General features: G+C 40.3%; 1 protein-coding gene across 1 annotated transcript; it reads left to right on the top strand.

Moving 5' to 3' along the window:
• Positions 1 to 2412: 2412 nt before the first annotated feature.
• On the top strand, positions 2413 to 16330 carry FETUB (fetuin B). Its single transcript, XM_020878794.2, has 7 exons — positions 2413 to 2767; positions 3096 to 3206; positions 4562 to 4649; positions 6851 to 7020; positions 7724 to 7825; positions 14856 to 14945; positions 15839 to 16330. Exons 1-7 carry the CDS (start codon positions 2540 to 2542, stop codon positions 16211 to 16213), a joined length of 1164 nt encoding a protein of 387 aa, XP_020734453.2. The 5' UTR covers positions 2413 to 2539; the 3' UTR covers positions 16214 to 16330.
• Positions 16331 to 25872: the final 9542 nt, after the last annotated feature.

The following is a 25872-nucleotide window of genomic DNA, read 5'->3' as shown; positions in this document are numbered from 1 at the left end:
AAAAGGAAGGGTCCAAACCAGTGTATTCCTGTATTCCAGACCACCTTCCCATCAATGATTTTGTTGTTCAGTTGCTCAGTTGTGTCCGATTTTTGTGACCCCATGGACTGCAGCACACTAGGCTTCCCTGTTCTTCACTATCTCCTGCAGTTTGCCCAAACTCATGTCCATTGAGTCAGTGATGCCGTCCAACCATCTCATCCTCTGTCACCCCCTTCTCCCCTTGCCCTCAAGCTTTCTCAACATCAGGGTCTTTTCCATCTTTGCATCAAGTCGGCTCTTTGCATCAAGTGGCCAAAGTATCTATCTCTTAACAATAATATTAGATTTTAATCTCTTTGCATCAAGTGGCCAAAGTATCTATCTCTTAACAATAATATTAGATTTTAATATCTGAACAAGTTTGCTTCCACACAGCTCCAAAGAAAAAAAACGTGTGGAATTGGAGTATCATTTGAGAACTATTGACCTGTCATTCACTTTTTTGATGTAAATGAAGTCTTCATTTTAAAAAAACCTAAATGAGGCTAAATAGAACACTTTAAAAAAATTATTTATTTTTAATTGAAATATAGTTGATTTACACTGTTTTATTAGTTTCCAATATACAGCTAAGTGATTGAGTTAAACATATGTATACATTCTTTTTCATATCTTTTTCCATTATGGTTTATTACAAGATATTGAATATAGTTCCCTGTGCTATATAGTAGGACCTTGTTTATCTCTTCTATATATAGTATTTGTATCTGCTAATCAGAAATTCCTAATTTATCCCACCCCCACCCCTTTTCCCTTTTGGTAACTCTAAGTTTGTTTTCTGCACCTGTGGTATGTTTCTATTTTGTAAAAATGTTCATTTGTGTCATATTTTAAATTCCACATATAAGCAATGTCATATGATATTTGTCTGGCCTACTTTACCTGGTAGCTAATCTCTAAATTCATGCATGTTGCTTCAAATGGGATTATTTTATCCTTTTTCTTGGCTGAATAATATTCCTTTGTGGGCTTCCCAGCTGATGCTAGTGGTAAAGAATTCACCTGCCAATGCAGGAGATTTAAAAGAAGCAGGTTCCATCCCTGGATTGGGAAGATCCCCTGGAGGAGGAAATGGCACCCCATTCTAGTGTTCTTGCCTGGAGAATCCCATGGACAGAGGAGCCTAAAATACTATAGTCCATGGGGTCTCAAAGAATCAGACACAACTGAGCGTATGAGCACAATATTCTGTTATAAACACATATATACATATGTGCAAAAGTGTTAGTTGCTCAGTTGTGTCTGACTCTTTGAAACCACATGGACTGTAGACTGCCAGGCTCCTCTATCCATGGGATTCTCCAGGCAAGAATACTGGAGTGGGTAGCCATTCCCTTCTCCAGGGGGTCTTCCTGAACCAGGTATGGAACCTGGGTCTCCTGCATTGCAGGCAGATTCTTTACTATCTGAGTCACTAGGGAAGCTTATATATATATATATATATATATATATGTGTGTGTGTGTGTGTGTGTGTGTGTGTGTGTGTGTGATCTTTATCCATTCATCTGTCAGTGGATACTTAGATTCTTCCATGTCTTGGCTATTGTAAATAGTACTACTATGAACATTTGGGTGCATGTATCTTTTCAAATTAAGAGTTTTCTCTGGATATATGCCTAGGAGAAGGGTTGCTGGGGCATATGACAATTCTATTTTTAATATTTTAAGGAACCTCAATACTGTTCTCCATAGTGGCTGTACCAATTTACATTCCCACCAACAGTGGAGGAGGGTTCCCTTTCTTCTGCATCCTATCAGCATTTATTATTTATAAACTTTTTAATGATGGCCACTCTGATGGCTGTGAGGTGGTATGTCACTATGATTTTGATTTGTATTTCTCTAACAATTAGCAAAGTTGAGTATCTTTTTATGTGCCTGTTGGCCATGAAACAGAACCCTTTCTAGCCAGATTCCAAAATGCTTTAGGAATCTCACCAGAGCTTCATGTATATGATATGGACTTAAAAGTCCTTTTTCTGATATAACAAGAATGGTGAACCTGGGTTGTGGGGTATGAAGTCACTGAGCACCCTTACCACTGATTCTGGGCTCCAAACCTGAAATAAAGGTGAGTGTGGCCAGGACATTGACTGGAGGCAAGGTGTTAAGGGTAATGAGAGAGGAGGTGATAGTCTGCCTATTCTGACTCAGCTGGAGCCCTGAACAGAAATCAGAATTCAATAACGATCTCCTAGGAGCCTTGACCCAAGTGTTTGTATTGATTTGTTGGGTAACAGGAAACTTCAATCTGTTTACATGTACACGTGAATGTGAGATTACTCTGGGGTCTAAGGTTATAGATAGTGGCAAATCCCATCCAAAGTACTGACTCAGCAAAGTCTACATTTGGCATTCCAGAGATAAAATAGGACACTGTGCTTCATATCCGATCACTGGTTTAGATTGCGATTACAAAGCTGCTCAAGTTGGCCTCAAGATCCTATAAACAGCCTCATTCCTGCAGCTCCGCACACTCACCCCTTCTCACCGTAGGATGAGTGTGCTCCTACTCCTGGCGCTCTGCACCCTGGCCACGGGCTGCGGGGCTTCATATCCACCCCAGCCAGCCAACATTCCCTCACCTCTCCTCTCCCTTGACTGCAACAGCTCCTATGTGCTGGATATCGCAAGTGACATCCTGCAGGACATCAACAGGGACCGAAACGACGGTTACGTGCTGAGCCTTAACCGAGTGAGCGATGCCCGTGAACACAGACAGGGGGTAAGTGGTGGTCCCCGCTGGGCAGGTGTTTGCACAAGCTGGGGAGGCTTGCCAGGGCATGGGAACCCAGAGACACCTGTTGGCTGGTGCTTTCCGAGTCAGAAACCCTGCTGAGTACACGCTGCTCTCCTCTGCGAGGGTGCTACTGCCTCTCAGTAGTATTAGAAACAAGTGCTAATGGTATCCACTCTGAAACTTGTGTCCCATCATTTATAGGAACACTTCACAAACACCAGAGCCTTTGACTTTGCCATCAGAGAGTTTCTTGGCTGGTCATTAGAGGTTTCCGCTTCATGTGGGTTGTGCATTTCTCGTCCCCCTTGCACAGGCTGGTCTGGGGTCTCTGTTCTATTTCACACTGGACGTGTTAGAGACTGGCTGCCATGTGCTTAGCAGGACACCATGGAAGAACTGTGGGGTGAGGTTCTTTCATCAATCGGTGAGTACTTTCCCCAGGAACTTGAGGGGGGGAATCTAGGTGTTCTCTGTCTACAGGATGAAGATTATTCAACATGGGCCATCTTTAAATGTCCCTCTTTATAATCTCTGGGGCAGGGTGCCTATGTGGTTATTTCAGTTTGATAGAAAAAAGAGTCTAATCAGAGGGGGTTTCTGACGCTCCCACTGGGGTCATGACCCCAGAATTGAAATGTTGCCCCCAAACTGTTTTCTGCCTCCAAGACCTCCCTGTAGGCTCTGAGCTAGGCTTAAATTGAGGGGCAAAGATCTGGGGTATAGTGCTCTGGATGTATGTTTAAGGAAAACTGTAGAAGCAATGGCAGGGGAGCTTTGAAATTTGTTTTAGTTTTATTTTGTTTTCAAGAACACTTATATGAGATTTGAGGCTGAGGAGAGGGAAGGCTGTGGTATGGGTGCTCTCAGAGGTGCTTTGGAAGGATTTCATAGTATTATAGAACCTAAAAGGAGTCAGAATTGATCCTTTTAAAGATGATCATTGAAGAGGCTTGAAAAGAGCATCATAAGTTTTCATTTGGTTTTCAATTATCCTGAGATTATTTTCACTAATTTATATGAAACTTTGTAAGTGATATAAGTGTGATATAAGTATCTAGAAGTGAAGTGTTTGGCGAAGATGTCTTTTTCTAGTCATTTAACCAAACTTGTCAAGCTGCACCTACCTGGTTTGGGAAAGCAAAGCAGTCTGTATACCCTGTTGTGAATTATGTTTGTTAGGCACTAGCTTAATAGACAAAATATATTTGTGTATCACTAGCTGCTATAGCACATACACCAAAAAGGATATATCAATTGCAAAATGATAGAACTTAGTTTCCCATTCATGTAAAGTTTAAAATAGAAATCCTTGATGAGGAAGGGGCTTTCCTCCAGGAGTGATTTGGAGACTGGATGCTTCCATGTTGTGGCTCCCTAGACTTTGTAGACTTCACCTTGTGGCTTCTGTGGTCACCATGCTCATCTGCATCAAGCAGTGGAAAGGGAAAGAGCATGGAGGGCAGATAGCATGTGGGAGGGCTTTACAGGCTAGACCTAAAAGTGGTTATACATCCCTTCTGCTCACTTGGCTGTGGTTAGAGCTCATCTACACACAATCACATCTAAGCAGGAAGGAGGCTGGGAAGAAGTCAAGCTGTGTCTCAGATGAAGGTTAAATTGTTTAATGATCAGCTGGCAGTTTACTCCACCCCAAAACTACGAAAATTGATCTTGAGTTTCTTGTTCCTTAAAAATGAAATGTCCAGTTTCATTTCAGAGGTATTTTTTTAAAGTCTTAGTTCATTCCACTGTGTCATGAAGTGCATTTGTTGGTTCTAGGTTTATGGCCAATGCAAAGCAATATTTTACATTAATAAGGAAAAAAGAATTTTCTATTTACCTGCATATAATTGTACTCTTCGCCCAGGTAAGAGATCACTTTCTTTTTTTTTTTCATTTTAATAACAGGTGAAAAAAGAGCATTTAAGTCTACTATGCTGTAGTGTATCGGGTTTCTTCCATCCTCACTTCTTATTCATCCCAAAGCTAGGTTTTTTGTATACCCAGCACTTGCACTGCTCCTCTTCCCACTATTAATCTTTCTAAATAACCTGCAATAGCTCTACATTGTGTCCTATATCAAATCCTAAATTTTCAGTCTGATGTAAATGGCACAATCTCCATGACAGGTCCCCAGCTTTCCTTTCTAGCTATCTGTGCCTTATTTCACTGACTGTACCGATTCTGCACTCCATTTAACCAGATGACTCACTATTTTCTGAACACATATCACATTCTCCAAGCTCTGCATCTAGTTTGTGCTTCTCCCTCTGCTGAGGATACCCTCCACGGATAACCTCTGCCCTTGGAACTCCTAAGCATTCTTTAAAGATCATTGCCAAGGCTGCTTCTTCTATCATGTTCTCTATTCAAGAAAACAAAACGGAACAGAAACAAACAAGAAATAGTGCTTTCCTGTTCTACAGCCCTGTACAACTTTACCCTAACCATTCATGGAGCACAGACCATGCACTGCCTGGATTTGGGGTCCTCTGTTGTATATCTTGTAGAGCATTTTATCCCTTCTTCCTCTCTGCTACAACTCTTCCCCCAGTTCCTAGCAAGTGGGTGTGTGTATGTGTGTGCGGGTCCAGTCGTGTCAGACTCAGCGACCCCATGGACTATATAACTTGCCAGGATCCTGTGTCCATGGAATTTTCCAGGCAAGAGTACTGAAGCGGGTTACCATTTCCTCCTCCACCTACCAAGTATAAGGAGTCTATAATATCACTGAATAAATTAACAAATATATATATTCATTCTGGGTCCTGAAAAGTAAGCATCCACAGCATGGGAAAATAGGATGGCTATTCAGCAAACTATTAAGTGCATGTGACTCCCTTGAGGGATCTCATTCAAGTGCAGATTCTGATTCCTGTAGATCTGGGGTGGAACCTGAGATTCTGCATTTCTAACAAGGTCTAGGTGATAACAATACGATTGGTTCCTTTGAAGGACAAGGCAACAGAACTAAACCTTCCTGGTTGTGAAGATGAGACTCACCTAAAATAAATTCGAGGACAACAACTAATAAAACAGATCAAGTCTGAAATGGAAGTCCTAGGTACCAGAGGTATGGGAGGTCAGGCAATGACACGTGCCTGGGAGTGACAAGCCGTGGATGTCACTCCCCCACAATATGCCCAAATACATCTAAATAAAACCACAGTTGATCAAAGCAATGTGTTTGCTTTGTTAGAACAACTGCTAGACAAGCTTCCTAGTGTGACTTTTACACTAGTTATGCCACCCCCAGCCCCTCCCAGTCAGACATTCTAGCTGTATCATTAGTGTGATTAACCTATTCAGTCATACAGTGATTGAATCAACTTCTGTTTTCCAGCTCATGTCTAACCAAACAGGGTGTGTTTCCACCTTCCGTATGTCATTAACTCACTCATTCATTCAGCAGGCACTTACTAAGCACCATCCATGTGTCAGACATTATTTTAGGTGCTGGTGACTAAAAGGTAAATAGAACATGACAGTAATGAAATCCCAACTCATTCTCTTTATAGAAGCAGTGATGGGGGAAGATAGTGAGCTAATAGGGAAAATGTTTTTATACCAAAATAAGTTGACACTTGAACAACATGTGTTTGAACTATCAGGGTCCACTCATACATGGACTTTTTTTTTTCATGAAATACATACTATAATACTGCACTATGCTTGGTTGATTGAATCTGTGGGTACAGAACCGTGGATACAGAGGGCTCAAAACGAAGTTAAACTGGGATGTTTGACTATGTGGAGGGTCAGCACCCCAACCCTCATGTTGTTCAAGGGTCAACTGTACTATATTATGTGTTTTTAAACTAAATTTCGAGGGTAAAAAGATTTGCATAAGGTGAAAAAAAATATTGCCTTGTTTCTTTTTAAATCGTGAAAGTAATACATGCTCCTTGCAGAAAGCTAAATTTCTAAATAATGCTTTTCCACTCCATCCTTGACAGTGCTGTTATCTTTTCTCCTTTTGATCTCCACCTCTGTTGTGATCAAGTGATTTACAGAATTATATATAATTAAGGAGTTTTATTTTAAACTTGTTCTCTTTGGCACTTATAGTTTCTCGAAGAGTGGTTTCCATGACATGCCCTGACTGCCCCAGCACCAGTCCCTATGATTTGTCAAACCCCAAGTACATGGAAGCTGCTAATGAGTCTCTTGCAAAACACAACAGTAGGAGCCCCTCAAAGCAGTATTCTCTCGTCAAAATCACCAAGACTTTTAGTCAGGTGAGTCTGAAATGTCAGCTACAACAACATGTCTCATAATTCTTGCCATGGTTATCAAGGTACTCCCTTTGATTAGAACCAAAGAGCCTTTTCCTCATTTCCTACCTTGGTAACCTTGATACACATTCAATTGTGTCTAGTTTCTGAGTTGGTCTGTGGGATTTCCACTAGAATTGTGTGATTTGATTTCATTTCATTGCCCTGAAGGCAAGAAGGGAAATGGACTCTTGGTCTCCATGGGTTATTCTACTTAGGTGCACTGTTTATTACCATAGTCCCACACCTGGTTGACCACAGACCACTTAGCAAGTCAACTTCTGTGTTTTAAATACAGGAGTGCATGTTGAGTTTTATGGGTTAGAGGAAATGTTCATTTGTGTCTGGGGTGTGTTGGTATCTATCAAATGGAGAAAGTTAATTTAAAAACAAATCTACATGGGGAAACATAAGCTCACCCAAGGGAAGATTTTTGAGCCCATTTAAATCCTTAAGAAGGGAAGAAATGTATGGAAAAAGTTACGTTTTCGAAATAACAAAATCATAATACAAGGTCATGGTGGGGATTTCAGGGACAAAAAGTGGCCTTTGTTGACAGGGACTCTGGGGATGCATGGTTTCTGTAAATCTAATGTTGTCAAAGCTGAGTCATGGCACCACTTGGGAAAAGTTTGACTTTTATTTCTCACCTCTTGTTTCATACTAGTGGGTGTTTGGCCCTGCCTACTTTGTGGAATATTTGATCAAAGAATCACCATGTACCAAGTCACAGGGTAGCAGCTGTGCACTGGAGTCCCCTGACTCTGTGGTGAGTATTGCTGGATGTTTTCATAACTCAAGATTTGTGCTCACAGATCATCTATGTGTATTCATAATGTGTAAAATTACACATGAAGTGTTGTAATGCACAAAACACTTTCATTCACCTTAAAGAGCAACTGATTAGTTAAAGATGGCCCAGACGCAATAACATTTGATCATAAATGCAGTTTTCATCAGCAGCATGGTGCCTTGGCAAAAAATAATCACAGAGGCTATAAAATACAGACAAATCTCTCAGGGGCTGGTAGTGGCCCTACTTTTATCTGAACAAAACCAGTTACATTTGGAATACATCATGATGTTCCATTCCTTGGACCACTCTTTATTAAGAAGGACGAAATCAAACAGGACTTATTTCAAAGAAAGCAGCCAAGATGGCGAAGGTGCCACCTTGAAACCATCTGAGGCACACCTGGTAGGAATGTCAATTGGCACAGTGGATTATAGCACAATTAGGCAAAATGCAAGCTGTTTCCCCCCATTATTCACTTAGCTATAATAAAAGTTTTATTAAGATATAATTCATATACCATAAAATTCACCCTTTTAAGGTGTACAATTCAGTGCTTTTTAGTCTATTCAAAGAGTTGAACCATCATCACTACTATCTAATTTTAGAATATTTTCATCAACCTTCAAAGAAATTCCATGTCCATTAGTGGTCATTCCCCTTACATCATTCAGAGGATCTCAGTTCCCCAACCAAGGGTTGACCCAGGCCCATGGGAGTGAAAGCACCGAGTCCTCACTACTGGACTTCCAGGGAATTCCCTATGTATAAGTTATTATGCATACATATGTTTTCATTTCTTTTGGGTATACACGTTGGAGTGGGATTGCTGGGTCATATGAGAATTCTAGGCTTCCCTGTGGGCTCAGATGGTAAACACCATGGAATATTACTCAGCCATTAAAAAGAATTCATTTGAATCAGTTCTAATGAGATGGATGAAACTGGAGCCCATTATACAGAGCGAAGTAAGCCAGAAAGATAAAGACCATTACAGTATACTAACACATATATATGGAATTTAGAAAGATGGTAACGATAACCCTATATGCAAAACAGAAAAAGAGACTCAGATGTATAGAACAGACTTGTGGACTCTGGGAGAAGGCGAGGGTGGGATGTTTCAAGAGAACAGCATTGAAACATGTATATTATCTAGGGTGAAACAGATAACCAGCCCAGGTTGGGTACATGAGACAAGTGCTCGGGCCTAGTGCACTGGGAAGACCCAGAGGGATCGGGTGGAGAGGGAGGTGGGAGGGGGGACTGGGATGGGGAATACATGTAAATCCATGGCTAATTCATTTCAATGTATGACAAAAACTACTGTAATGATGTAAAGTAATTAGCCTCCAACTAATAAAAATAAAATAAAATAAACACAACAACAACAAAAAAAAATAAATAAACACAACATTTAGTTCATCGCAAAAAAAAAAAATAATAATAATCTGTCTGCAAATCAGGAGACCCCTGTTTGGTCCCTGGGTCTGGAAGATCCCCTGGAGAAGGGAATGGCTACCCACTCCAGTATTCTTGCCTGGAGAAATCCTTGAACAGAGGAGCCTGGCGGCTACAGTCCACAGGGTTGCAAAGGGTCAGACATGGCTAAGCAACTAAGCACACATGCATGAGAATTCTATGTTTAATCTTTTGACTAACAGCAAACTTTCCCAAAGTGACTACACCAATTTTACAATCCCATCAGCAGTATGTAAGGGTTTCAATTTCTCTATGTTTTTGTGAATGCCTATTATTATCTGGGCTTCCCAGGTGGTGCTTGTGGTAAAGAACCCACGTGCCAGTGCAGGAGATGTAAGAGAAGTGGATTTGCTCCTTGGGTCAGGAAGATCCCCTGGAGGAGGGCATGGCAACCCACTCCAGTATTCTTGCCTGGAGAATCTCATGGAGGGAGGAGCCTGGCAGGCTACAGTCCATAGGGTTGCAAAGAGTCAGACATGACTAAAATGACTTAACATGCATGCATGCATTACTATTGTCTGTCTTTCTTATTATAGATATCTTACTGTGTATGAAATAGTCTCTCATTTTGGTTATATTTGAATTTCCCTAATGGCTAATGATATTGAGTATCTTTTAATATGCTTTTGGGCCATTTGTATGTATTCTTTGGAGACACAACTATTCAAATCCTCTGTCATTTAAAAATTGGGTTATTTGTCTTTTTATTGTTGAATTGTAAGAATTCTTTACATACTCTGGATATGATTCCTTTATCAGATATATGACTTTCAAATATATTCTCCCATTATCTGATTTTTCTATTCATTTCTATTCTTGATGATGTTCTTTGAAGTACAAAAGTTTTTAATTTTAATGAAATCCTGTTTTTTTTTCTTTTGTCGAATGTGCTTTCTGTATCATATCTAAGAATCCATTGCCTAATCTAAGATCACTAAGAGTTACTCCTATGTAATCCTCTAAGAGCTTTATAGTTTTAGCTTTAGGTCTCTGATCCATTTTTGAGTTAATTTTTGTATATGGTACGAGATAGGAGGTTCAACTTCATTTGTCCGCTTGTGAATATCCAGTTGTCCCTGCACTATCTGTTGAAAGACTATTACTACTGTTTCCTCTGCTTAATTGTATTGACATACATTCTAAAGACCTATTGACTTTAATGTAAGGGCTTATTTTTGTACCCTCTATTTTATTCCATTGATCTGTATATCTGTTCTTATACCAGTACCACACTATCTCCAATACTGTAGTTCTGTAGTAAATTTTGAATTGGGAAGTGTGAGCCCTCCTATTTTGTTTTCTTATTCAATATTGCTTTGAGTATTCTGAATCCCTTGCATTTTCATAATATGTCAACTTCAGAATCAGCTTGTCAGTTTCTATCTTTAAAAAGCAGGAAATTTGATAGGGATTTCATTGAATCTCTAGACCAAATGTAGAAAGTACTATCCTCTTAAAAATACTAATTTTTCCAGTCCATGAATATGGGAAGTCTTTCCATCTGTTTAGGATGGAAATATAATTTCTTTAAACAATATTTTGTAGTCTTCAGTGTACAAAACTTTCACTTTTTTTGTATAGCTAAGTATTTTATTCTGTTTGATGCTGATATAATGTGTTTGACTTTTCCATTTTATTTTGGATTATTTATTGCAAATATATAGAAATATAGTTGGTTTTTATATTTTCACCTTGTATCCTGTAACCTTGCTGAACTCATTTATTATTTCTAATAGTTTTCTAGTAGAGTCTTTAGGATTTTCTGTATACAAGATCATGTCTTCTACAAAGAGATATAGTTTTACTTCTTCCATTCCAATCTGAATGACTTTTAATTCTTACCTAACTTTCCTGACTAGAACTTCCAGTACAATGTTAAATAGAGGTGGGAAGAGCAGATGACCTTATCTTATTCCTGATTTTAGGACGAAAGCATTCAGCATTTCATTATTGAATATGATGGTAACTGTAGGTTTTTTATAGCTGCTTTTTATCAAGTTGAGAAAGTTCCCTTTTAGTCCTAGTTTTGTTGAATGTTTTTATTGAAAAACAGTGCTAGAATTTGCCAAATGCTTTTTCTGTGTTAGTGAGATAATCATTTGGTTTTTTCCTCCTTTAATCTATTAGTATTGTATATACCAATGATTTTTGTATGTTAAAACAACCTTGTGCTTTGGGGATGTCACAGTTGATCATGATATTTAATCCCTCTATATGTTTCTGAACTCAGTTTGCCAGTGACTTTTTTTTTAAGATTTTAAATCTACATTTATAAGAGACATTGGCCTGTAGTTACTCTGTCTTGTCTCTGCCTGATCTTCATGTAAGTGTAACGTTGGCCTCATAAAATGAGTTGGGAAATTTTCCCTCTTCTATTTTATCTTGGAAGAATTTGTGAAAGATTGGTGTTCATTCTTCTTTAAATACTTGGTAGCATTCACCAGTGAAGCCATCTGGGCCTGGGCTTTTCTTTGTGGGAAGTTTATTTGATTAATAATTCAATTTCTCTACTTGCTATATATCTGTTCAGATTTTATATTTCTTCTTGAGCAAGTTTTGGTAGTTCATATCTTCCTAGGAATTTATCCATTTCATCTAACTTATCTAATTAGACAGTATACAACTGTTCACAGTACTTCATTTTTATTTCTGAAATATTAGAAGTGTTGTACCCTATTTAATTTCAATTTTAGTGGTTTGAGTCTTTTTTTTTTGTCTATCTAAAACTTTGTCAATTTTATTAATTTTTTCCAAAAAAATCAATTTTCAGTCTCATTTTTTTTCTCTTACTTTTTTAGTATCTAGTTTTTATATTTCCTCTCTATCTTTATTATAACCTTCTTTTTGCTTGCTTTGGGCTTAGTTTACTCCTCTTTTTTCTGGCTTTTTAAAGTAGAAACGTATGTTATTGATTTACAATCATTATTCTCTTTTAACATAAGCATTTACATCTATAAATTTCCTTCTAAGCTATGATTGAATTGATTCTCACAAGTTATTCATGTCATTTTTGTTCCCATCATCTCAAAATATTTTCTACTTTTCCTTGTGATTATTCTTTAACCAAATGGTTACGTAGGAGAGTTATTTAATTTCCTCATATTTGTGAAAATTCCAATTTCCTTCTGTTATTCATGTCTAATTTCATCTCATTGTGGTTGGAGAATGTACTCTGTGTGACCTCAATTCTTTTTAATTTATTGAAGCTTGTTTTATGGTTTAACCTAAGGTATATCCTAGAGAAATTTCCATGTACACTTGAGAAGAATGTATTCTGCTGTTGTTAGGTAAAACAGTCTGTAGTTGTCTGTTAGGTTTAGTTTGTTTATAGTGTTGTTCAAAACTTCTGTTTCTTTGTTGATGTTCTGCATACTTGTTTTATTCATTATTGAAAGTGAGGTTTCCAACTATTATTGTTGAATTACCTATGGCTTCCTTGAATTCTGTCAGGTTTTGCTTATGTACTTTGGGGATCTGTTGTGAAGGGCACATATATTTATAGTTGTGTCTTTCCAATAAATTGAGCCTTTTATCATTATAAAATATTTTTCCTTGTCTCTAGTAACAATTTTTGTCTTAAAGTCAATTTTGTCTGATATTTGTATAGTCATTCTCAACTCTTTTCAGTTACTGCTTGCATTGTAATATTTTGTCCATCTGTTAACTTTCAACCTGTTTGTGTCTGACTCTGAACTATGTCTCTCAAAAGCCTTTTATAGGGACCTCTCTGGTGATCCAGTGGCTAAGACTCTGCTCTCGATGCAGAGGGTTGGGGTTTGACTCCTGGTCAGGGAACTAGATCTCACATGCTGCAACCAAGACCCTATGAAGCCAAATAAGTAAATGTTTTTTTTTTTTAAAGACTTTTATAACCAGTCAATTGAATATTAGGGAATAATTGGGAAAACATCTTCATCATCTTCTGTGGAATCTCCCTGTCTCACTTTTCGATACCATCTTGGGCAGATCACATAGTTTTCTAGTCACTTTCAGTAGTAAGAATGATTTCTCTTAGATTATTAAGATTCACTTTCAGGTATTAAAAAATTCCTTTTAGTCAATTCTAAATCAAAACTTCTATCTCATATCCAATTCAAAGTGTTTTCCTGTCTGAGGCTTAAGCCTGACCCAGAGCTTAGGACCTGCTGTGAAGAAGGAGTCAAGGCCTGTCCTTTCATTCTTTTTACCCCTCCTGCAATCTTTCATTTAACTGTGGCTCTTCTGAGTTTCAGGAAGAATAAGACAGGATTAGAGAAAAGAGTCTACAGTCTTTTCACATTACTGGACCTGTAGTTGTAGTTTTCTCTTGGTTTACATTGGCCCTCTGTTTACACTCGAAAAAGTACATGCTCAATGACTCTAAAATTTATCTTCTAAGAATTTACCCTAAGGATATGTGAAAATGTTTAAACATAAAAATTTAGACTCAACCCATTGTTTTACAAAAGAACTTGTTAAATAACACAGAGGAATATTAGGCAGCCATTATAAAGAAAATCATAGAAAACTATTCAGTGTCATGAAACGGATTTTCATTATATATTGTTAAATGACAAAAGAGAGTTATAAAATATTACGTACTGTATAATTCTATTTTTCTAGAAGAAAAAGTGTGTATTCATTGGGGAAAATGTCAGAAGAAACGAAATCAAATCACTGTAGGAAATGGGTACCTTTCATGCAATTACAGGTCTTTTCATTTTCTTCTTGTTTATCCTATTCTAAATAGCTACTACATTTATAATAAGAAAATAAGCATTTTATTTTTAAATAAAGTTTAAGGAGCTGAGAGTAGTCTTGTCTGAGAAGCAAAAACTCAGGGGAAACCTACATAAAGGGCTGCTGCATGAGAGACGAAAGCAAGTTTTCTAGCTGACGCAAGGATAGAAGTGTGGCCAAGAGACAGATCTGATTTCTGTGTCTGTCCTATAGACATAGATTTCTGCTCAATACAAAGAATTTTCTAATGGAATTTGTTCCTCAAGAAATCCTGAGTTTCTCTCATTGGAGGCAACTTAGCCTAGTTTGGGTGATTAATTGGTAGGGCTGATCTAAAGAATTGGCTCGTGCTCAGTCCTCAGGTGTGTTTGACTCTTTGTCACCCATGGGCTATAGCCTGCCAGGCTCCTCTGTCCATAGATTATTCCAGCAAGAGTATCGAAGTGGGTTGCCACTTCTTCCTCCAAAAGAATTGGAGCCTTGTGGTTCAGTCTGTAAAGAATCTGCCTGCAATGAAGGAGACGGGGATTCAATCCTGGTCCAGGAAGATGGCGTGGAGAAGGAAATGGCTACCCACTCCAGTATTCTTGCCTGGAAAATCCCATGGACCAAGGAGCCTGACAGGCTACAGTCCATGGGGTCACAAGAGTCGGACATGACTGACTACAGCACTATCGCCACTACCTATTACATGGTAGGAGCATAAAAGTGTTGGTTGGCTGTGTGTCTATGTAAGCAAAAATGAAGTTGATTCCACCTATGATCATATGTGCACATATAACACTGTGTTTTTTTTTTTCTTTAGCCTGTTGGTATTTGCCACGGTTCCAAGAGTCAATCACCAAAACATCCGGGCAAGCTTATCTCCGTAAATTGCTCCTTCTTTAATTCACAGGTATTTTTTAGTCAAATTGTTTGTCTTTCTGTGAATATAAGAGCGGTGATCTATGTTTAATTGCCTCTACCATACATTCTCCTTTTATTTTCTTAAATCCATGATTACCACTTTATTCAGGATGCCCTAAGGCCACATCCACAAGGTAGCTGATTGAAGATATCCTACACTTTCTTTTAGTTACAGCATGTTCCCTACAGCATAAGTAAGACCCATTTAGCTTGAATGGCTCAGCCCTCTGTGACATTAAATTCAGTGTCCCAAAGAGTCTTATCCTGAACCATAGGTAGAAGTTGTTTCCATGGAGACACTGAATCCCTTTTTGCAAGTATTTATTAAACACTTACCATAAGTGTTTACCATGGTAAACACTTACCACTTATAAATGAGAGGTGGCTAAGACAGGCCACCTGGGTTCCAATCCTGTTCTGCCTCCTGCAAACTGTGTGGACATGGACAAGTTCCTACCTTGCTGAATCTTGGATGCCTCCTCTGTAGAATGGGATTGCAATACCTACCTTCTTCAGATCCCCATGAGACATAGGTCAGAGGATCTGATTGAAGGGAACTGCTCTGGGCCTGGCACAGAATAAGCAATCAGTAAAGGTGGCTTCCAGCTGGTTTTAGAAAAGGCAGAGGAACCAGAGATCAAATTGCCAATATCCGCTGGATCATTGAAAAAGCAAGAGAGTTCCAGAAAAACATCTATTTCCGCTTTATTGACTATGCCAAAGCCTTCGACTGTGTGGATCACAATAAACTGTGGAGGCCCACCTAGCTAATCCCCTTTTGAGAATTCCATCAGAAAGGCACCAAACAGCATAATCTAGTACCAAGCATAGCAGGGACTTTCTTGGAGGACATTCCCTTATTTGAAAGCATTCTCTTTTCAGGCTCCCACCCCTAGAGGTGAAAACGCTGCTGTAAACCAGAGACCTGAAAACCCCACCAAGGCGGAAGAGCCCCAGCAGCAAAACACAGCTCCCACCAACTCACCCACTAAAGCTGTGCTCAAAGGGTCTGTCCAGTACCTTCATGACTGGGGTAAGAAGCCTGAAGATTCCCAGGAAAAGGAACCTGTTGAGACCGTCCCTGTGCAGCTGGATCTAACCACCAATCCCCAAGGAGAACCCCTGGATGTCTCCTTCCTCTTCCTGGAGCCCATGGAGGAGAAGCTGGTTGTCCTGCCTTTCCCCTCAAAAGAACGGCGCTCTGCTGAGTGCCCAGGACCAGCTCAGAAGGATGACCCTCGTCTCCTCCCACCATGAGAACCACGTAGAGGATTCCTGGGGGCGTACTGGACTGCAGGAGATGTGAGGTGATGGGAAAAGAGGACAGAGAAACAGTTCAAACATAGAGCAGGCTAATAAAGTAAGTTTTTCGGACTCCTCTTGGTCTCATGTTGCCCAGAAATGGAAATAAAGTTCAACCGTTCACTTTGCACAGTGGGCTACCCCCTTCCTAAACCATCCAAAGCCTCATGCCATGCATAGATGCCTCTCTCTTTGTAATGACTTCTTACTTTTAGCCAAGTGTCTCTGATGTAGGGCCTTACGAATATCTTCATCATTCTGATGTTGACTTAAAACAAATAGACTGAAGATATCTCTCCAGCAAAGATGGATTTATTTAAGGGATAGTGGAGGATTGTGATTTGGGATCTGCAACCATGGAGAGCCACACCAAGTCCCCAAATAGCAAGAGAAGGAGAAAGCCTTCATAGAGAGGAAAATGAAGTTGGGAGGGCCACACTAAACAAAAAGTCCATGGTTTTTCATTGGCTGAGTCCTTGCCAGGAAAGGAAAGTCTTTCTTCTTCCTCTTGGGCTGTACTATTGTCACAGGTGAGAGCTCCTCCTTCTGGCTCCCAACTCTATTTAATTGAGGTTTCCGGTTTATTATTTTTTTACATTTCTCCCCTTTTGATCAAGATCTTTCTCTGAAAACACCATTGATCGAGTTGGGTTTCCTGACTTCCATGGCTTTTTGTCATTCATTGTCAGGAAGGACCTCTCCTGAGCGTAATGTCTCAAATTGGAGGGAAAGCACAAAGATTACAAACCTATTAAGATTGCATTTAAATGACATGAAAGGGTAGGGAACTCTCAGGTCATTTCATCTAAAGTTCATATTTTATCAAGATCCTAGACATTGGAGATCATCTGAAGCATTATATCATCAAAATTCTGTTAACAAACTTCTAACAGGCCTGGTCTGAGTATCTTTGGAAAGTTGTCTCATCAGATGTCATCTGCTTCAGTTCTGGGAAAGTTTTACTCTCAGGTCACCAGATGATGGGCAGGTCCAATTAGGGTTTGGTACTTTCATTAGATGTATCATGTTAATCCAAGAGTCTTTTCTTTGGAGTTTGGTGGCACAAGAGCTGGTTAGCAGTACCTGCTAGAGACCTTTCCATGAAGCTGAAGGAGAGTTCTTCTGGCGACGTCTTTTCAAACCAGACAAAATCTCCAGGTTGCAAGGTATGATGTTTAAGGTCTTTTTCTCCCAAGGGCACACCATGAAAAGATTGCTTTACCAAAACATGGTTATTTTTAATAGGAACAATTAGCCCTTTGCAATATTGGAATGCCTCTCCTTTATCAGCTGTGGGTCAAAAGAAGCAGGAGCCAAGTGCATTGTGTGTCTTGTGACCATCTCAAAGGGTGCGAATTATGAGCTCCAAAATGGGCAGATCTGAGATCTAAAGAGACCAATAGCAATGCTTTGGTTAAGGTAGCTGGAGGGCCTCTACAGATTTTTCTTAATGTGAGTCTTAATGATGTTTTCAAGTCAGAGGATTGAGGGTGGTGAGCACAATGATAGTGTAAAAGCGACCAAACAGCACATATTTATCAAAATACCTGGCAAGTAAACTGTGCTCCTCGATCACTCTGAAGTTTGAGAGGAGCTCCCCAGATAGGGAGAATCTTTTCTAGGAGGACTTTAGCCACAGAAGAGTCAGTAGCCTGTCTACAAGGGAAGGTTTCAGTTTAGTGTGAAAACATGCAGACTGTGACTGAAATATTCTTATATTCATCAGATGGAGCAAGCTGCATGGAATCCATTTTTCAGGTCCAGTAGGCAGTTTAATAAAATATCTGAGAAAAGTATGAACAGGCTTCTGTAGGTTGTACTTTGGACAAGTGGGACAAGTGAGTTAGGTACGTTTTGTACCTTACTAGTGTTTTCCCACCAATATTGGTTCATGACGTTATTTTGTCAGGACACCAATGGTTTAATGCATGTACAGTGGTGAGAAGTGGGAATTTTAGAGTCACCAGTAGAACTGGGCTGCTATTTGGTCCAAACTAGAGGTTTCTCTTTATTGCTGAAAAATCTTGTTTTTTTTTTTTCCTTTTCTGAGGCCAGTTTTGGGGCCTCAGTAGCCAGTTTTTCTAAATTATCACTTGAGAAATATCCCTTTGGACCATGTCAGGGGTTTGGCTGCTGTGGGTCCCTTTAAAGGCAGCACTCCATGCAAAAATCTCAGAAAGGTGAATTTCCCTTACTTTCCAGAAAGTTAAATTTAGAATGCCCTGGGGATCTTAATAATAGCTAAAGCAATAGGTTAAAGCAGTCCTTTTAATAATTCCTAAACATAGGAGCCATTTAAAAATTTTATTTCCAGGGAAGTAAGGAACACACATTTCCCCCCATGGCATTCTAAAATTATGAGCTACTCTGAAAGCATAGCTACTATCAGTATAAAGAATGGTAGTTTTGCCCATGGCTTAAGAACAAGCCTGTGTATGAGCATATAATTCAGCCTGTTGGGCCAAACTAGCCTTAGGTAAAGATGCTGCTTCAACCTCATCAAAAGGAGATCAAAAGGTATTCCCAACACAATATTTGCCATTGTCACCTTTAAATAAAATCCATCAGCAAACCATGAGAAACTAGTGTTACCTAATGGAATTTCCTACAGATCATTAAAAGGATCAAGTTTATCAGCGTTAAGCCGTCCCGTCCCGAAGAACTTCGTCAGTGAAGGAGGGCAGAACCATAGCCAGGTTAAGGCTATTACAATGTGAAAGAGTTATGTGAGCAACAGTTAACAAAAGGACTTCATAACAGGTGAGGTGACTGGCTGAGAAATGTTGAGCATGATAAGAGTTCAGGAGGCTTCTAACTGTATGAAGTACAAAAATAGTTAACAAGTATCCCATGACAATTTTCTCAGTGGTCTTAACCAAAAGTGCAGTGGCTGTAATAGCTCTAAGGCAAGGGAGGTATCCCTCTGCCACAGGATCCAGTTGCTGGCCATAATACCCTGTGAGCTGATGGTGGCCCCTGTGTTTTTGGTGAGTAGCCTAAGGCATTCCCTTCCTCTTCATATACAAAAAGGAAGAGGGGAATCTGATCACTGGGATGCCCAAAGTCAGGTGAGAGTTCATCAGACTCTCCTTTAAGGCCTCGAAGACTGTGTTGCCATTTCTTCCCACAAAACTGCAGCCTTTATTGTTGAGTAAAACATAGAGGTTTGGCCATAAGAAAGAAATTTGGAATATAATTTCATTAATTACCAACCAGCCTGAGAAAACCTCACAGCTATGCTTAGTTTTAGGTCTTGATGGGACTTAGGATACTGTGAGGTCTTATCTGGATCTCAGTACAGACCTTGTTCTGTTATCAGATGCTCTAAATATCAAGCCTGGGCTTAGACAAGCTACAATTTTTCTTTGACAACCTTAAGTCCCTTTAAGGCTAAAAGTTTTAGCAAGTAGATGCTCTCTATCCTGTGAGAAGACTTGAGAAAGACAGCAAAGAAGCAAAGGATCCACCTTTTACTTTTACTTTGTTACAACAAAGTAAAACCCCTAAGGAACTATCATCCGATCAGCCTTCAGCCCAGGGAAATCCCTGGCAGTCACTGGTTAGGACTCTGCACTTTCACTGCCAAGGGCAAGGATTCAATCCCTGGTCAGAGAATTGCGATCCCACAAGCCCCATGGTGTGGCCAAAAAACAAAAGAAAGAAAGAATATTTCAGATCAGCCTTCAGAAGGACTGTCAGTATAACCTTGAGGCATTGCTTTCCAGGTGAATTTTTTTCTTCCCAAGTAAAGACAAAAAGGTACTGGCTAGCTTCATTAACTGGAATACTGAAGAATGCACTGCATAAATCAATTACAGTAAAAAAAAACCTTACTTCCGGTGATAATGGATGTTAGTAAGTTATGAGGGATAACAATGTTGCTTATTACTCAGAGGTCCTGGACAAATCTCAACACTTGGTCCTTAGATTTTCTCACCAGTAATATAGGAAGTATGCAGGAGCTATTAATGTACAAGGGAAAACGAGGCCTTGAGCCTTGTAATCTTCTATTACGGGCTTTATGCCTTGAAGGGTTTCTTTACAAATAGGGTATTGATTAATTCTGGGAAGAAGTTTTGAGGGATCTACTTGAATCTTGATAGGAAGTATGCTGTGGATTGAGCCCATAAAAAAGTGGTAACTGATTCAATAGAGACAAATGATCAGTGTTTCCAGAATCTGCTTTACTACTGTCAGAGATGGAACAAATGAAAAATCAAAAGATCATTTAATTCACCTCATGGGTCACTTTGATGGTGACTGTCAGTTTTATAGAATTATGCCCCTCTTTTTGGAGAAAGACATTCCAGTATATTTCTCTAAGAAGTCTCTAATAAATTAATGAGGGGAGAGGACAGGGAAGCCTGGAGTGCTACAGTCCATGAGGTCACAAAGAGTCAGACTCGACTGAGCAGCTGAAATGACTGAGAGGAACTAAGGGGAAAAGTGTGGATATCTCTCAAAAGGCATAAACAAAAGGGAATGAGTTCAGATGCAGGAACCTCTTGAGGCTCACTGCAGTGCCCCACTGTCTGAACTGTTTTAGTGCTTCAAGGCAAGGCCTATCTATTAGCTTTTGGTTGAGTACAAAGAACATATTCTAAAGGAAATCAACCCCAGAAACTCATTGAAAGGACTGATGCTGAAGCTCCAGTACTTTGGTCACCTGATGAAAAGAGCCAACTCACTTTAAAAGACTTTGATGCTGGAAAAGATTCAGGACAGGAGGAGAAGTGGGTGACAGAGGATGAGATGGTTAGATAGCATCACCGACTCAATGGACATGAGTCTGAGCAAACTCCAGGAGGTAGTGAAGGACAGGAGAGTCTGGCATGTTATAGCCCATGGGGTTGCAAAGATTCGGACATGAATTAGCAACTGAATAACAACAATAAAGAGTATGGCTCTAGTGTAAGTCAACTACATACTTCAATAAAACATATATATTAAGAACAAAAATAGTATGGCTCTAGTGTCATTTAGGACTGGAAAAGATTCATCCCCAAGCCAGAAAAATGTTTCTCTAAGGCATTTAAGAGGGGTTATCGGGAAGAGCTCCTATAGTTCTTCGGAGCTTCATCATCGACAATCAGGAAGATGCTGTAAAGGCTGATTAGAGGGCTGAGGGTACCTAAAGCAGTTAAATTTGTAACAATCTCTTTTCCAAAGTCCTGGTCCTTTGCAATCATAGAGGAAGTCAGGAAGGTTTTCATTTCATTTAGGTGCCTTCATTTGTTGGAGTTGAATATTAAGATTTTGGCTGTTTTCCTTGGAGGTGACTCATCTAAAGAATGAGAAAGCTGGTTTGCTAGATTCACTAAATCTGAGCAGACATAGTTGCCTTCTATTCTGTTCCTTCTTTTAGAAGGGAAAGATCCTGGTTCAGCCCATTAATAAACATAGAGTTATAAGCTACCCAGGTGGAATCAACTTCGTATGGAAGACCAGAATCTGAAGTCTACTGTGATATTCATGAACCGGTTCATCAGAGTTTTGTTTTCAAGCCTGGATTTTGTTCCCATCAACAGACTTTCGAAAAGCCCTAGGAATTTCTTACTGAGGTTGCTAGAGATTGCCTGAGCCTGATCATATGTTATAGTAAATTAGTGGACTGGACCCCCAGGTGTAATTCTAGAGACTTTTCAGGACTTCCCCAGTTAGTGGTTTTCATTCAATACTGGACCTGGTCTTCACCAATGAGCATATGAATTAGCTGATAAAACTCATAGAAGCCAAGCTGGTAAGGGAGTAGGGGGAGTTTCAGAGAAAAAGGAAAGTTTGGTGAGAGAGTTTGTCTGAGAGATTGGAAGATATATTGGAGGCACAGGCATCATAGAAAAGAAAGAAGAATGTGATGCCAGAGGCAAAGCCTGGGACAAGGAAACCAAGGAAGAAGAGCCTCAGACTTTGGGAGCCCTTCTATCTTTCTTCCATCACTTGTTTGCCTCGGTTAATCTTTTGTAGAGACAATTTCAGACTCCTGATAACAGTTGAGAAGTCTCAAAATAATGAGTGAAATTAGCATACCACTCAGTTCTGGAAATTTTTGACCTCCTGTAGTCCAGTTTGATTTTAAGGAAATTAAATTTGTGAATTTCAAAAGTCCACCACAATGGCCACTGGAATTCTAAAATGCCTTGGTCAAGTCCATTTACTTAGTTAGAAATGATTATGAGGAAGGTGTTTAGACATAAAATCAGCAGGACTCTCTGTAATGGGGGGCACCTTGAAAAATACTTATATAACTGGGATGCCATTTCTTAGAGTTTTTCCTCTACAGTAAAGAACAATTTCAAACAGCTCGAATATCTTATAGCACAAACAGCTCAAACAGCTAGCAGGCTGATCCCAGCCAGTCTTAAGGAGATAGCTTGGTTCTAAAGGATCCAGTATATGTATCTCTGTGTGTGTGTGTGTGTGTGCGTGTGTGTGTGTGTGTGTGTTTGTGTGTATGCTTGGTCGTGTCCAACTCTTTGTGACCCTATGGACTGTAGCCTGCCAGGCTCCTCTGTCCATGGGATTTTCCAGGCAAGAATATTGGAGTGGGTTGCCATTTCTTCCTGCAGGGGATCTTCCCCATGCAGGAATCAAACCACATCTCCTGCATCTTTTTGCATTGGCAGGCAGATTCTTTACCACTGAGACACCTTGAAAGTCTGAAGGATCCAGACTGTAAGGCTTTTTAAAGTCAGGATCCAGAAGACAGTGCTTCCAAAGGAATATGTCAAAGGCTGAAAAACTAAGCACTGATTCAGAAAAAAATCCTGTTCCCCAAGGAATGAGTCAAAGGATATCCATCTTCAGGAGAAGTAGCCTTTGTTCCAAAGGGAATAGATAAAGGTTAGCCACATTCAGTGAAACAGCCTGATCTCAAATTAGGCAGAAGTGCCAACTTCACATACAGAATAAGGCCTTAACCAGAAAGAGGGAACATTTAAATAGATGTTGAATAAAGCCTGGAGCTTTGGACTACAAGGAGATCCAACCAGTCCATCCTAAGGGAGATCAGTCCTGAGTATTCATTGGAAGGACTGATATTGAAGCTAAAACTCCAATACTTTGGCCACCTGATGTGAAGAACTGACTCATTTGAAAAGACCCTGATGCTGGAAAAGATTGAAGGCAGGAGGAGAAGGGGACGACAGAGGATGAGATGGTTGGATGGCCTCACCAACTCAATGGACATGAGTTTGGGTAAAATCCAGGAGTTGGTGACGGACAGGGAGGCCTGGCATGCTGCAATCCATGGGGTTGCAGAGAGTCAGACACGACTGAGTGGCTGAACTGAACAAAGCAAAGAAGGTATAAGCTCAAATCCAGGAGAAAGCTATACCTTCAAACTCCTGGGCAGGAAAGACCACGAACAACAATTGGTTTGACTGTGGATACCACACCTGTTTGCTCACCAACCCTGGAGCTGCTGGGCATCTTCTCTGGGCCTTGTACAGGCCACCAAAATGTTGGCCTGAAACAAATACACTGCTAGCTCTCTCTCTGGCGAAGGTGGATTTGTTTGGGATCAGGAGAAAACTGCAGTTTAGGGTTTGTAAACTCGGAGAGCTGCAGAGAACTCCCCAGACAGCAAGGGAAGGAAAACTTGTAAAGAGGAAAAGAAAGTTGAAGCGCTGTAGCAAACAGAGTCCGTGGCTTTCCATCGGCCGGGCCGTTGCCAGGACAGAAGTCTCTCTTCCTGTTTGTTGGGCTCTGCCACTGTCACAGGGCATGAATGCTCCCCGTTCTGGTTTCCCAACTCTATGTAATTGAGATTTCTGTTAATATTTTACAAAAGCATAGTGTGATTCTTCTGATCAAATAATATGAAAATTAAAGGACAGCAAGAGACTGGGATTCATCAGCACTTCACTCTTCCTTTATTCCACAATCATTTCAGCACCAAGTATTTGTCAGATATTGTCTGCAAAACCTTCCACTTGAAGGTGGATTTTTTTTTCTTACGTGTCTGAACAGTCTTCAAGCCCTGCTGCTGCTGCTGCTAAGTCCTCTGACACCTTGATCTTGGACTTCTTAGTCTCTAGAATTATGAAAGAAATTACTTCTATTGTTTAAGCCACCCGGTCTGTGGTACTTTGTTCTGGAAGCCCTAGCAAACTCATACGACAGGGAATTCGCAGGTATGACTATTCTCCTCCCTTGCGGGAGCTCTTTCCCAAAACAGGTTCGTATGCCTTGGTATAATTTGCTTAAGAGCAATAGACAACATTCACACACTATTACCCTTATCTGCCTCCTTTAAGATAGAAAAATGGCTCAGTCGGGGTATCAGTTGGTGTCTTTGACCCTATTTCAGTCAGCATCTAGCAAGAAACATAACACATCGCTAGTACACTATTTGTCTTTAAGGTTCGATAAGGCAGGTGGAAGGGACTTCCTTGGGACTCTGTGCTTCGAATGCAGGGAGCACGGTTTGGATCTCTGGTCAGGGAACTAACAGCCCGTACACCACATGGCAGGGCCAAAAACTAAAGCAAGGGGAAGAGAAAGCATGGCTCTCATGACTACCCCGAGGTCTTAACACAACAGTTCAGTTCGGTTCAGTCACTCAGTCGTGTCAGACTCTTTGCGACCCTGTGGACTGCAGCACGCCAGGCCTCCTTGTCCATCACCAAACTCCTGGAGGTTACTCAAACTCATGCCCATTGAGTTGGTGAGGCCATCTGACCGTCTCATCCTCCGTCGTCCCCTTCTCCTCCTGCCTTCAACCCTTCCCAGCATCAGGGTCTCTTCAAACGAGTCAGTTCTTCTCATCAGGTGGCCAAAGTATTGGACTTTCAGCTTCAGCATCAGTCCTTCCACAACGGTGTTAAGGAGAAGCTGATTCTCATTGTCAGTGCCCTCTTCCATCCCCTCAGTGTTCCCATCTCTTTCCCTCCACCAGCATTTGACTCACCCAGGGCACTCAGTATTGGGCGCAGCCAGTGTAGCAATCCTGCTGCTGCTAACTCGCTTCAGTCGTGTCAGACTCTGTGCAACCCCATAGACGGCAGCCCACCAGGCTCCCCCGTCCCTGGGATTCTCCAGGCAAGAACACTGGAGTGGGTTGCCATTTCCTTCTCCAATGCATTAAAGTGAAAAGTGAAAGTGAAGTTGCTCAGTCATGTCCGACTCTTAGCGACCTCATGGACTGTAGCCCACCAGGCTCCTCCATCCACGGGATTTTCCAGGCAAGAATACTGGAGTGGGTTGCCATTGCCTTCTCCATATAGCCATTCTAAATGGGTGTAAATGGTATTTCAACATGGTTTTGATTTGTATTTCTCTAATGGCTCATGACTAGAAAAGCCTAATTAAGGAGTTCAACCTGTTCTCCATTGAAACATAATACGCTTGTGTTCTAATCAATGACCTTCCCTTCCCTCCCTGGGTTGGAGCCGCTGAGTAACACCTTGGCCAGGTTGCATACAATTCCTGTCATTCTAAATTACACTGAAGCCACCTGTTTTGGATATTTAAAAGCTAGTGTTACTAATATTAAAGGTACAATCTCAAATATAATTCAAAATGGATTTCTTCCCCTTTTAACACTCACTACATTAGACTACGACTCTGGGAAGTGAGGTCTCATTCCATATACCTTCCCCATGGCTTCTCTCTTC

Source organism: Odocoileus virginianus, chromosome 4 (genome assembly GCF_023699985.2).
Source record: "Odocoileus virginianus isolate 20LAN1187 ecotype Illinois chromosome 4, Ovbor_1.2, whole genome shotgun sequence".
Classification (NCBI taxonomy): Eukaryota; Metazoa; Chordata; class Mammalia; order Artiodactyla; family Cervidae; genus Odocoileus; species Odocoileus virginianus.
This window is presented reverse-complemented; position numbering and strand designations above follow the sequence as displayed.

Coding starts and splice junctions, on each gene's coding strand:
- FETUB (XM_020878794.2), top strand. CDS start 2,540: ATGAGTGTGCTCCTACTCCTGGCGCTCTGCACCCTGGCCACGGGCTGC. Junction 4,650..6,850: donor TAATTGTACTCTTCGCCCAG/GTAAGAGATCAC, acceptor TGGCACTTATAG/TTTCTCGAAGAGTGGTTTCC. Junction 7,826..14,855: donor TGGAGTCCCCTGACTCTGTG/GTGAGTATTGCT, acceptor TTTTTTCTTTAG/CCTGTTGGTATTTGCCACGG.